Source organism: Rhinolophus sinicus, chromosome 16, assembly GCF_057876585.1.
Source record: "Rhinolophus sinicus isolate RSI-liver-muscle chromosome 16, RSI-T2T, whole genome shotgun sequence".
Classification (NCBI taxonomy): domain Eukaryota; kingdom Metazoa; phylum Chordata; class Mammalia; order Chiroptera; family Rhinolophidae; genus Rhinolophus; species Rhinolophus sinicus.
This window is the reverse complement of record NC_142516.1, coordinates 89182008-89196627: the sequence shown is the minus strand read 5'-3', so window position 1 is coordinate 89196627 and position 14620 is coordinate 89182008. Positions and strand designations below refer to the sequence as shown.

At 36.9% G+C, this 14620-nt stretch overlaps 1 protein-coding gene across 1 annotated transcript in view; it reads right to left on the bottom strand.

Moving 5' to 3' along the window:
- PSPC1 (paraspeckle component 1) overlaps positions 1-12671 on the bottom strand; it is a 61247-nt gene extending 48576 nt beyond the window's left edge. Inside the window, exons 1-2 of the mRNA XM_019749595.3 lie at positions 12108-12671; positions 5281-5582 (exon numbers count right to left, since the gene is read on the bottom strand). Of these exons, the coding sequence (XP_019605154.1) occupies positions 5281-5582; positions 12108-12479 (674 nt within the window). The 5' untranslated portion in view covers positions 12480-12671. The remainder of the gene's footprint in view (positions 1-5280; positions 5583-12107) is intronic.
- Between the last annotated feature and the right edge of the window lie 1949 nt (positions 12672-14620).

The following is a 14620-nucleotide window of genomic DNA, read 5'->3' as shown; positions in this document are numbered from 1 at the left end:
AGTTCTTTATTAAGAAATTTAATTTGTCCAATATTTTATTAGAAAGTGATAAACCATACATAAAGTGATACACCAAACCTTTGAGTCAAGACATTTATTTAAAATAAACTCTATTGTATTAGTGAGACAAAAGAACCTTAAAGTTTTTACACCCAGTACCTAAAACCCTTCCAGAAACAAAATGACCAATTTCCATTAGCACCATTAATTACAAAAACACTCATGTGATTTCACTTTTATTCACTGGGTATTTTTAAATCTTTACCAATAGATTAAAAAGACAAAAGTTTTAGTGTGTCTTTCTTTAATTACTAATAAGAAGTGATTTAAATTTCTAGCAGTCAATCTTAAAAATCATCACCAAAGCCACAAAGTCTCTCTCCTGAGTCAAAAGAAAGCACAGAAACGTAACAGAATTGGAAGAGAACTGGTATAAAAATAATAATAAATTCTTTTGCTCTTGAAAAGAAAAAAAAGGGGGCAGATAATTAGCAAATAGAGTAATGCTACAATAACAAAGATCTGAACCACATCAATCGTAACAGAAAAGAGATTACTCCTCACACAATGCAAGTCAAGAGTTTTCTTCTAAGTTAAAGGCTATACAATTCAGCTTGCACTCTGAATCCTTGACTTTCTAATAAGATTAGGTTACCGGGCCGGCCCGGTGGCTCAGGTGGTTAGAGCTCTGTGCTCCTAACCGAAGACTGCCGGTTCGATTCCCACATGGGCCAGTGGGCTCTCAACCACAAGGTTGTCAGTTCAATTCCTCGAGTCCCACAAGGGATGGTGGGCTCTGCTCCCTGCAACTAAGATTGAACACGGCACCTTGAGCTGAGCTGCCTCCCGGATGGCTCAGTTGGTTGGGGCGTGTCCTCTCAACCACAGGTTGCCCTTTCGACTCCCGCAAGGGATGGTGGGCTATGCCCCCTGCAACTAGCAACAGCAACTGGACCTGGAGCTGAGCTGCGCCCTCCACAACTAAGACTGAAAGGACAACAACTTGAAGCTGAACAGCACCCTCCACAACTAAGATTGAAAGAACAACAACTTAACTTGGGGAAAAAAAAAAAAGTCCTGGAAGTACACACTGTTCCCCAATAAAGTCCTGTTCCCCTTCTCCAATAAAAAAATCTTTAAAAAAAAAGAAAGATTAGGTTACCAATGTTCAATTATTTTAAAAAGAAAACATTTAAACTTTTTCCAAAGAAATTCTGGAAAAAATTTGCCCCATAAAAATCTATACCCAGGGAACAAAGAGTGACGAAACATTTATGTATTATAGTGTTTGTCACAAGGTCAGCTATTAAAACAAAAAAGGGAAACAATCTAATGTCTAATAATTGAATGTCTGATGTCCACTAAAGGAATAGTTAAGTCTGACAGTTATAATGAAATACTATGCAGCATTTTTCATGGGGAAAAAAAACACAAAAAACTCACAACATACCAACAAGAAACACTTTATAAAAAGAGGATGCTTACTAGCAAGAAATTCTTGGGTGTATCATAAATAAATAAATCCCAAAAGTGTAAAACAGGTGGTGATGTAAAGGAGAAAGTCTAAAATATATGGACGATGTAGTAAGAACTGTACCACTGAAATCTGTGTAATTTTATTAACAACTGTCACCCCAATAAATTTAAAAAAAAGAAAAGATAGAAAGTCTAAAATGCCTTGAAGTCTTCTCTCCTACAAAACTAAGAGAGTAACAGTATAAACCCTCAAAAGCCTAAGAAACAAATACAAACTAAAGCACATTCTGAAAACTGTCCTGGATGCTTCAAAAATGCCAATGTCATGACACTGACATTTTTGTCATTTGGGAAACTTACAGATAAAAGAAAATTATAGACACGACAACTAAATTCAAGGTGTGATCTCTGGCTGACTACTAGATTGAAAAATTAAGTTATAAAGGACAATACGAGGAAATGGGGGGAATTTAAATAGGGACTATATATTAGATAACAATAATGAATAAGTGTCAAATTTCCTCAGTGTGACAATTATATTGTGGCTTTACAAGAGAATATTCTCAGAAGAAACATACCAATTAACGTATTCAGGGGTTAAATATGATACCTGTAATTGATTCTCAAATGAATTCGCAAAAATCTGGGTGATATAGAGGGGGAGAAAGGGGGGCAAAATGCTAACAATTAGTGAATGCAGGTATCATTTATATTAATTTTAAAGGGTTGTACTAAAGGAAACATTTTCGAGCTGAAATTGAAATAAACACATTTTTCTACTTTTACAAAAGCAACTCCAACATTATTTTTAAGGTATCAGTTGGAAAACAGTTAAAATAGACCACTGTATTTTCATTCAACTTAACTTGCAATAATCTTTAAAAAAGAAAAAAGAAAAAAGTTAGAGAGAAATATTTAATCAGTAAGCGCTTATCATTCCTGTGTAGCCCTAGAGCACGAGCACCTCTAATGGTCTAGATGTGATTCTAATGTTTAACAATGTGGACATACCATTATTACCAAAGGTAAAGATTTTAATTTTCCTTTTTCCCTATTTTTCTGCTTCTTGTAATTTCAAAACACCATAAATATGTAATTTGCAAATCGTTTGCATATTAATCATATATACTGTACAAGGCTATTTTATTTACCTAAAAACATGTATAATATGCAAACGTATGTGCAAATTACATATTTATGCATACAGCATTTTATGACAAAGGTATTTTCAAGAAAATTTTGATTGCACAAGATGTCTACAGTTAGAAACTAAATTCCAATGATACCATTCCTATAAATCACTTCTATAATCTCAGATATTCTGAGATTCAGTCAGTCCACCAATAAATATGTGATTACCCAATACATACAAAGACTGTACTTGGGGCTAGTGATACAAGGGTAAACAAAATAATCCCTAAAATCTTAAGACCAAAAAAAAGTAAATAAATAATCATTTTAAGAGATACCAGAAAGAACAGGGGAAGCCCATTTTAGATAAGTCAGGAAAATCCTCTCCAGGAAGTGACATTTCACCTGAGACCCACTAATCAAACAGCAAAGAGAATCCTGAGTTCCATGAGAGGGTTTAACTAACAGTTAAAACAGTTCCTGAGCACATAGTCTACAGAAAGAATAAACCACTCTACCTGTAGCGTAAAATATAATAAAAAAGCAAGGATTTAGCATCAGACTACACTTCATCATTTAGTAGCTAGGCAATCTTAAGCAAACTACTTAACATCTCTGGGACAATTTTCTCATCTGAAAAATGGGATAAATATAACCAGTGTTGCGGAAATCCAAGAGATCATGATTATGAAGTATCTGACAGATAATAAAATATTCAACACCTTGCCCATTTTCTCAAAATTATTTGTAAATTATTCTAAAAGCTCTGTAAGAAATAATTACTATGACTTTAAAAAACACCAATTAATCAAAGCTATCATTAGGAAAAAAATACTAATCACATGCCTTGTCTACTGCTTTAGTTCCTTCATTCATTCATTAAATAATTATTATAAGCTTACTGGAACAACTGGATATCTGTATTAAAAAACAGATTTGTAAAAAAAAAAAAAAAAACAGATTTGTTACCTTATATCATACTTAAAATGAATCACAAGTACTAATAAAAAAGCTACAAAATTTCTCAAGAAAACATGAGATATGCTTTGCTACCTTAAGAAAGGCAAAGATTTAATACAAAGATACAAAAAAGCACAAACCATAAAAGAAAAAAAAATTGATAAATTAGACTTCACAAAGTATAAAAACTGCTCTTTGAAGAACACTATCGAGAAAATTAAGAAGCCACAGAGAAATACTTATAATACATACCTGTACCCAGATTTGTTAATTCATTAAGACAAACCACCCAAGTAAAAAACTGGCAAAAACTTTTCAAGATGCTTCACAAAGCTATAAAAATAGCCAAAAGCACATGAAAAGATGCTCATTGTTAGTCATTAGGAAAGTAAAATTTAAACTACAATGAGAGTATCTAACAGACTGAGACTATCAAGGGCTGGTGCGCATAAGGAGCAACTAGAATTCTCCCACTCGCATAAGGAGCAACTAGAATTCTCCCACTAGTTGGTGGGCATGTAAAATGGTACAAGCATTTTGGAAAACAGTTTGGCAGTTCCTAAAAGTTGAATATATAGTCATTTACTCCTAAATATTACCCACGCCACATAAAAGCATAACATTCACAAGAAGCCTGGTACACAAATGTACATCATAGCTTTATTCACAATGGCCAAGAGTTGGAAGCAACTTGGAACATCCACCCAGAGTCACGGGACAAATTATGCTTCTGTCCATATGATGGAATACAAATTCAGCCATAAAAAGGAACAAAATATTGATACAATGATATGGATGAAATCTCATAAACACTATGCTAAGCAAAATAAATCAGATACAAAAGAGTACATCCTATATTTCACTGATATGAAATATTAGAAGACAAAATTAATTTACAGTAACAAAGATCAATAAATGTCTAGGACATGGGGAATAAAAGCAAAGGGACACAAAGGAACTTCTGCTGGATGATGGAAATGTTCTATATCTTGATTGACTACATTCATCTGTCAAAACTCATTGATTTAAAATTGGGTGCATTTTAATGTATGTAAATTATACCTCAATAGAGTTGATTAAAATGTCATTCATTCATTATTTAAATACAGACATACCTCGTTTTACTGCACTTTACAGATATTGTGTTTCTTACAAATTGAAGGTTAATGGCAAACCTGTGTCAAGCAAAGAGTATCAGTGCCATTTTCCCAACAGTATTAGCTTTTTTTTAAATCAATAAAGTATTTTTTAATCAGGGTATACATTTTTAAAAAACAATGCTACTGCACATTTAATAAACTACAATATAGTATAAACATAACTTTCATATGCAATGGGAAACCAAAAAAATTTGTGTGACTTGTTTTATTGCTATATTCGCTTTACTGCAGTGGTGTGGAACCTAACCCACAATATGTGAGGCATGCCTGTATAAAATTTTGCTTGCATATAACAGATGTTCAGTACGTTGAATGAGAATCAAAATACAAAACATTTTTGAGATTCAAGTGTGAATCACTACACTTGAGTCTTAAAAAAAAGTAAGACCCTGATTCCTAGAAATATACAAAAATTCCTTATTTATACTGAGTATTTACTCAACACCTACCTACCACATGGCAAGACAGTATGAACTACAAGGAAAGACAGAAATCCGGAACAGAGAGAAACCCATATATAACGGCATAAAAGAATAAGTTGTTTAAAACTTACGTTGTTAGCAAGAACGCCCCATCACCACATCTTTCCAGAGCCTTGCGTGCAGGAGGTTTTGCTGCAAATTCTACAAAACCTTTTCCTGTAGCTCTACCGCGATCATCCACAACCACCACAGCTTTCTCTACTGGACCAAACTGGGAAAAAGCTTGCTCTAGAAGCTCATTGGAAACAACTGGAGAAAGGTTCTTGACAGTTAGGGCTGCTCCGTGGGTTGCAAAACGAATTCGGAGAGGTCTGCTCTTCAAAATGGTGCCATCCAGCTCTGCTTTTGCAATCTCAGCCAGTGTTCTTGATTCCTTTTTAGGAGGAAAAATCACTTTTTAAGGATGATAGCAACACTAAAATTTTAAATAGTGGTTTCTAGGGAGGATAGCTGGGTAGCTTTACAAAATGAAAGCTAGGGTCACTTTGGTACAAAACCTTTCTTTCAATTTTTGTATCACATGCATTTTCTTAATTATTCAAAGCTAAGTAATTTTAAATAAAACTTTTAAGTAGAAAGTCCCAATCCCAATGTCCTATTAAAAGCAATCACTTAAAGACTGTCTTATAAATAACCTTATAAAGATTCTTATCAACAAGTTATAAGCTATTAAATACTTCAAGTAATCTTTTATAATCTAACCATCTATTAAAAGAAAAACTTATCTTCGAGACCAAGTACCAGTTACTAGAAACTATTGTTGATAACAGAATTCTCTACACATGCCATGTTTTCGATATTTATATCTTAATAAAACATCCCATCTCTCCACATCAGACAAACTCCCTTTCCTATTTCCATTTGTCTTTTATCTGTGAAAACTATTATCAGGTGCTGTTAATCACTTCTCCAGAAATACTTTCATGGGCTACACAATTCTGACCATTATACTGAGAAGCAAACACATTCATGGGCTCTAAGAGTTCTCTCCATTTTATAGAAAAGCAAGTGCACATGCACTTATTAACTAGAAAATAATATATTCATTGCTGAAACAAGAGATGTTCCTTCTTGAATTCAAAACTAGTATAGAATATAGGCATTTAAAACAATAATCAAACTGATAAATATAATAATACAGGTATGCGTTTTTCTTCGTGTTGTGAGAACTCTCCAGGGCGAATTGGAAGAGGCTTTATATGCACTTGTAAGAAGAGTACAAATAAACTGTCTTATGAAAAAAGTCTTAGGATCACAATCCCTATAATGTTCTTTATTTGATCCCTAAAATGTTCACAGCAGCTTTAAACTACTGTGTATGCAAAAATCTACCTACAGAATATTACAAAGACAAACAAATCTAACCTTTTTACAGATACTCAAAATAGCCACTGTTTTTCACTCTTAATAGTATTACCAGCAAACATTTAATGAATATAGAACAAGGGACAGGTACTGTGTACCTAATGCGTCACATAATCCAACAACTCGAGTTAAAATGCTGTCAGGTATAAATGGGAGTGGGAAGGGACATGAGGAAATTTCATGGGATGATAATGTTCTACATCTTGATAGTAGTCTGAGTTAAACAGATGGACATAATTGTCTAAAATCACCAAATCATACAAAGTTGTGCATTTCAGTGTACATAGGTTGCAAATACCTTAAAGAAATAATATTGGACTCTAATGATAAGCATGTTGCTACGTTTAAGAGTTATGGACTGATGAATGAAGAGAGATGAACAGATATGTGAAAAAACATAGAGGGGCGGCCAGTTAGCTCAGTTGGTTAGAGCACAAGGCTCGTAACACCAGGGTTGCTGGTTCGATCCCCGCATGGGACAGTGTGAGGTGCTCCTGCACAGCTAGATTGAAATAACTACTTGACTTGGAGCTAATGGGTCCTAGAAAAAGCACACTTAAAATAAATAAAAGTTAAAATAATAATAATAATATATATGTATATATACACACACACACAGCAAAATTTAACTGTTAGAATCTAAATGGTGGGTGTATGCATGTTATTTCCGTGCCTCACATAATGAAATGTTTGGGGAGCGGGGGGCGGGGGGTTAGAGCGCCAGGTAAGGACTTTGTAAAACTGCAGTGTTTCCAGAGGGAGTTTCCTCTTCAGATTCATTCACAATGGCACATATTTTGATTTTATTTTTTTTTCAGGTGAAGCAAGAAATCTCAATTTTAAATCCAGTAAATTTTGCTGTTGGCAGTAAGTTCAATTTTTAATACTTTCTGGCCCAAGGAAAATGTTTATGCTGTGAGGAATTTTCAATGCCATAATCCTTTTTCAAAGTTTATACTGTTCATGGTTTTCAATGGTTCTACATTAGGGTTTTCCACATGAGCACCACTGACATTATGGGCAAGACAAGACAATTCTTGTGGGGGGCTGTCCTGTGCATTGTAGGATATTTATGCCAGTAGAATCATCCCGTTTTGACAACCAATAATGACTTCAGACGTTGTCAAACGTCCAGTGGGAAAAACACCACCTGATTTGATAACCACTGCTTTAAATATGTACTGAAGAATCTGTAAAGTCAAAAATATGTATTTGAAATGAAACCAAAGATTTTTTTTACTTCATGCCTCAAAATAATTTTTACCTAGTTACTATATGTCAGCCATTCCTTATTATATATGTGCATATAGAGAGAAAGAGAGAGAGACACAGATAGCCTTCTCTTTCCTTATCCTCACCAACAGTCCTATGAAGTAGGTTTTGTTACTATCCCCACTTCACCTATGTGGAAATAGGCCTAGAGACATTGAGGTAACTTGCCCAAGATCTCACTGCAAATGCTGATTTGAATCAATACAGAATTCACAATCACTACCAATACACCATAAATCCCACCTGGCAGCAGATGTCCCTGCATCACTCTCCATAAAAAGTAAAACTATTGATTAACTTTCTGAAAAGAAAAATTAAAATAAAAATAAGAAAAACTAAGTGACTACCCCAAGATAGATTGCTTGAACTAGGGTCTAATGATTTCCACTGGACCCTTTCCAAAGCATATGATCTTTTCTCTCACTGTTTACTAATGGTTAAAATTCCCCACTACAAGAGTACAAGGAAATCCACTGATGCACAATGCAATTGTGCCTTGAGTCAATAGAAAGTTGATCAAGTAACTTACAATACACTCATACTGTGAAATACAATATGGTCATGAAAAAAGAATCTAATGAAATGAAAAGATGTCGAAGATATATTAAACGAAAACTCAAATCATATTACAATGTGTATAGTATGGTTTGATTTCTATGGGAAAAAATTATACAAAGGTTAACACTGATCATGTTTAGGAAGTGTATTAGAGGAGGGAAGACCTTTCACTAGTGTAAATTTGTAATTAAGAGCACTTCCTTGAAATAAAAGATAACTTGAAATCATGCTGGACAGGCCCACTAAGTACATTTTGCAAGGTCTTCTCTATTATCTGAACAGTACTCTATAAGAAGCATATATTATTTCATAATTAAAAGTAAAAAAGCACAAGTGATGGGGGGTTAGCCCCAATGACTAAATAAAAGTAAATTCAGTTGATTTCTTTTTTTGTTTAATTAAGTTTATTGGGATGACAATTGCTAGTAAAGTTACACAGATTTCAGGTTCAGTTGATTTCTAACTATTTTATTAGAGCAATGGTTCTCAAATTTTAGTAATCACCAGAATAACATGGAGGGCTGGTTAAAACCCGAGAATGCTGGGCCCTCACCTCAAAGTTTATGATTCAGTAGGTCTAGAGAGGGATCCTAGAATTTTCATTTCTAACAAATTAACAGTTTAACTGATTGATGAGGTGAGACAATTTTTGAGATGGTATAGGGTTGGCATTGCTAGCATGAATGGTAGGGAAAATCACTTTAAGTGGCCTTCTGCTACACTAGAAAGAGTCTGAAGCTGTTGGACAGGGACACAACACTTCTATGAATCACTGCTCCAGAAATCTGATTTACTAAAGCTGAAAGTGTGTGAGATATCTATACATAAAGCAGAAACCAAGTTCAGGTGAAACTAATACCAGTTTTAACTACATTAAACTAGCTTTAAAATGGACTACAACTTTTCAGTTAATTTATCCAATCTAAATTGTCAATAAACACTCAAAACCTAAAAACCTTTTCGGTCTAAAATTCCAAAACAATGTGTCCAAAATACACAATCTATTTCACCCCTAATGTACCACGGGCTCACAATATGGATTAGGACCTAACAAGAAAGTACCTTTCCCCCACCACTACATACTAGCAATGCTGACCCTATACCATCTCAAAAGTGTTGTGTCACCTCATCAGTTAACTGAAAAACTACAACTACCAGATGTTTGCATTTTGAAGATTAATTACTGAATAAGTAAAAAGTATTTCTAAAAACATAAATCAGACAAAACTACACCACTATTTTAGAGCCACTCCACCACCACTATACACTATAGTCACTATACCATTACTTATATTCAGATTACGTATACACTATATGATTTTCCTACATAGAAAAAAATACAGACTAGCTCATAAATATTTAAGACTTTTAAGTTTACCTGTTAATCATAGAGCTCAGATTAAACAGTAAAGTTACCCATAAAGTGAAATTTTGTAAACTAAACTCTAATTCCCAACTGACAAATTTTTAATATTTTTACACAAAAATTTAGGGTGACAGGTTTAGAGGCGCACATTCCAAAGGAGCAAGACAACAGCAGCCCTTCTCACCCCCCATTTCATATCATATATATATTTTTTTTTAAGAAAAGCAATGATCTGTGCTGTCCAAATCTAGTAGCCATAACCACATGTGGCTACTTAAATTAAGAATAAATAAAATTTAGGGTCAGCCCGGTGGCTCAGGCGGTTAGAGCTCCATGCTCCTAACTCCAAAGGCTGCCAGTTCGATTCCCACATGGGCCAGTGGGCTCTCAACCACAAGGTTGCCAGTTCAATTCCTCGAATCCCGCAAGGGATGGTGGGCTGTGCCCCCTGCAACTAGCAACGGCAACTGCACCTGGAGCTGAGCTGCGCCCTCCACAACTAAGACAACTTGACTTGGAAAAAAGTCCTGGAAGTACACGCTGTTCCCCAAAAAGTCCTGTTCCCCTTCCCCAATAAAAACATTAAAAAAAAAGAATAAATAAAATTTAAAATTCAACTCTTTAGCTGCAATAGCAACATTTCAAATACTCAACAGTCATATATGGCTAGTGGCACTATTGGACAGTACAGATACATAGCACTTCCATCATTGCAGGAAGTTCTATTGCACAGCACTAATACACTAGAGGAGAAAGAATTATTAGTAGCTTTAAAGATAGGAAGGAAAAAGTTTTCCCATGTCAATAAAATATTTATTGGCTTACTTTTACGTGTAAAGCTTCCAAAACAGAGGGAAATAAATGCAACCGTACCATTCTTCTTCCAGAATGTCAACTTCAGGATAGATCAAGATGAAGCCAAAGGTAAAGATTATGGGGGGGAAAAAATTTTTTTTACTTTTTTTTTTTCTTTTTGTTTTTTAATTGGGGAATATTGGGGAACAGTGTGCTTCTCCAGGGCCCACCAGCTCCAAGTCGTCGTCCTTCAATCTAGCTGTGGAGGGCGCAGCTCAGCTCCAAGTCCAGTCGCCGTTTTCAAGGATTACGAAAATTTTAATACCATCCCTTTGGAAAGTTTACTGAAAGTTGTCTATAATACTTTATTGTAGAAACCTACTTTCCTTTAAGAAAACTTGAATTTATATTTAAAAACAATTTACCAGTGACAGGCTGTTTCTCTAATGGCCAAAAGATAATTAAGTGCACTTATAATTTTATGTTCAAAATGCAGTTTATTTAACTTGAATTTTAAGGAAATTTCCGTGTCTCATTAATACCCTATGAAGAATTACCCTTCTCTGAAGCCATTTAGTTTCAAATGTTCTCCCTAAAAAGTGTCATTTAATCACAATCAATTTTCTTTACCTATTAAAATTTTGCCTTGTCCACTCATTGAGCAAACCGAGTTTTGAAAGCTAAAGTTCCACTAACAAAGCTTCCACAAACTAATGAACATAAAATTTGAGGGTCAAACTAAACAGCACACATACTTATTTGTATAAAAATCTTTCCCAGAAATATTTTGTTGGGGGAAAAAAACAGCATCTAAATATGAATTACAATGCTGTATAATTGAAACTGACTGAACTCACCAGAAAGCACACAGGAAAACCTAATAAACTAGATACTTTGTTCTGTAAGTGTAAACCTGTAAGTGTTCAAATGTTTTTAAAATTAAAGAATGCACAAATTGTGCATACTATCGGAAAACTTTTTAAGATTTGGATCAAAAAGGGATATAATATAGTAATCTAGTGTTAAAATGTTTAAGTAAAACAGTATATAATTCCAAAACGTGGAAATGTTTGTGGGTTGGGACACATTACATACTAGGTAACAATTCCACACTGTCCCAATACTGCAGAGTGCAGGATAAATGGCGGGCTGCGCGGAGGGGCGAGGTGCGGTGAGAAATAACGGGATTCGCCGTTTAAACACATGCAGGTCTGAGGGAAGCCAAAGGGATTATTTGGACTGATTTTGTTAGAAGCAAATGTGCTGGGTGGGCCTTCGTGCTCAGTGAGGCTTCTGATAAGACCCAAGCTCCCGTTCCCAATTCCTATCCAATTCAGTTCCCTTCCAACCCCATTTCGCTTGGAGGAGCTCTCACCCCGAGCCTTTTCGGGAACCACGACCGGCTGCGCAGGGTCCACGGCAGCCAGGCAGGCCTCTCGGAAACAGCGGCTACACGCCGGCCGGGAGAGGACCACGCACCAGGCCAGCAGGACTGCGACCAAGACACGCGCCGCCCGCCCCCGCGGCCCGCCCCACACTCACCAAGCGGATGAAGCCGAAGCCTCGGTCCCGGTTGATGAAGACCTCGCTGGGCTCACCGTAGCGCTCGAAGAGCCTCTTGAAGTCCTCCTCCGTGATGTCGGTGGGCAGGTTGCCCACGAAGAGGCGGCAGCGCTGCGTGTACGTCTTCTCGCCCGGCTTGAGGAAGCTCTTGATGTCGATGGTGAAGCCCACCTCCTCGTCAGGGCGCTCCTCCGCGGGCGCGGGCACGGGCGCGGATGGCGCCGTCTCCCCGGCCAGCGCGAGCGCCATGGCAGCCGCCGGCTCGTTCTCGCCCGCCCCCGACTCAAGAGCGCGCAGGCGGGCCGGGTTTTTCTCAATGCGGACTTGCTTCAGGTTTCCTCTCAACATCATCCTAGCTTAGGGCTTTGCCTCGGGCCCTAGAGCCAACCCTAAAGCTGTGTCTGTGACTCCCTATCTCCCTACGGAGACGCGATTGGGAAGGAGAAAGCCAGAAAAGACAAGAAGGTCGCCAGGCCGCTAACCTGCCGGTTCCCACTCACTCCAGCAGCCGCTGCACGTTCAAAATGGCGCTGCCTCCAGCCGCAGTTGGAAGAGATGCCGACCGCAAGCCCCGCCCCTACGCAACGCGCCTGCACAGTCTTGGCGCCAACGGCACCTGAGCGAGCACGCGCATGCGCAAAACCTTGCCAGCGTTATGGTTCTAGACTTTCTGGTACCTTAGAGAAATGCAGTTTCCCAAGTCCTTAAAATAGCGGAGACTCTCGGTTGTGCTTATAGGAAAAATTGTGCGATGTGTGCAGCAGTGTGTGAAAATACAATAATTTGGAGGACATCTATATTCTTACAAATATTCAGCTAAATTTTCAGAGACTACAGGACAATAAAATGAATATTTTATACACAGCATTGACTAATAAGGTATTATTTCCCAAGTAATTGAAACAAGTAAAAACACATTTATTTCTGCCCGTTTCAAGAGCAAGGTTTTTATTATATTTCCTAATGAAACACTCAAATAAGTGAGCTTATGAAAGTAGTACGACCAGACCCTGGACTCCTGTGGACCATACTCTATGACAAGGGCCCACAAACATTTTCTGTAAATGCAAATTGCAAATGTTTTAGGATTTGAGAGCCATACAGTGTTTACCAAAATCGCCAATTCTACACAGTACTGCTCCTGACACATAGTAAGTCTTAAATGAGTGTTAAAAAGAAATGAATTCACAGTCCCTCTGCAAAACAGTTCAACAGTTTCTCATGCAGTTAGATATATGATGACTTCAGAAGAGCAATCCCTCTTCTAACTATTTAGCCAAGTGAAATGGAAACTTGTGTTTACAAAAACCTATAAGCAAATGTTTATAGGGGCTTTATTTGCAATCAGCAAAAAACTGGAAACAACCCTAATGTCCAACTGGTGAATGGATAAATAGGGGTACATTCATAAAATAGAATACATTAAGGAATAAAAAAGTAATCTACTGAAAGGCTACATACTGTATATATAACATTCTGGAAAGGGCAAAGCTGTAGCTACAGAAAACAGAACAGTGCTTGCCAGGAGCTGGTAGGTAGGAAGGGGTTGGCTACATAAGGACACAGGAAAGTTTTGGAATGATGGAATTAGTCTATCTTGATGGTGGTGGTGGCTACACAACTGTATGTATTTGTCTAAACTTGGTAGAAGTGTGCACTAAAAGGGTCAATGTTACTGTATTTAAATTTTACCTTAACAAAAAAATTTTAATTATCCAAAGAAATCAAATAAAATGCCATCAGGACTAATCCCTATTACCCGTTACAACCAAAATTCTAATCACGCAAACGCTAAATCCTATTCTGCTCTGTAAATTCCTCAGTCTGACCCAATTCCCCTCACCGCTCTCAGTTGCTCCAAAGCCTTCTATTGAGTGCTTAGAAACTCACTGTCATCCGCAAAATCCTCTGCCCTTATTTTTTTCTCTGAGCATCCCTTCCACCTTTAACCCTGCTTTAACCCTGCAGTCATCTCTAGAATGGATGTATTTTTTTCCTATATCCCATGTGTCACTGAACTTAAGGATGGGATACACGACATTCTCCTTGATCCCTCACAATTTGGAGACCACTTCCACTCTCCCATTCAACAAAAACGCCAGCTCCAAAAAGCTCATAAACTCCCTCTGCTCTTCCTCTCTCTCTCTTCTTCACCCTCTCTCCCCCTGAAACAACTTTCTGAACACTCTTTAAATTTATGACCACAAATATCAGGTAGGATCTCAGCCTCTAGTTATTTCTCTCACCTAATTTCTTATACAACAATTTCACACTATTTTCTCTCTCCTCAGACCAACACTCCTCCCCACCTCACTCATAACTGATATTGTCAACTTTTATTAATTTCACTGAAGAAAAAGACACAAACAGAATAAAATTGCCTTATTCTATCAGCACCAAATCTACCAACCTAATTTCATATGTAGCCATATACACTGCCTTCCCTTCTGTTACAATGAAGGAATTGCCAACGACCTCTACTGCCAACCCAC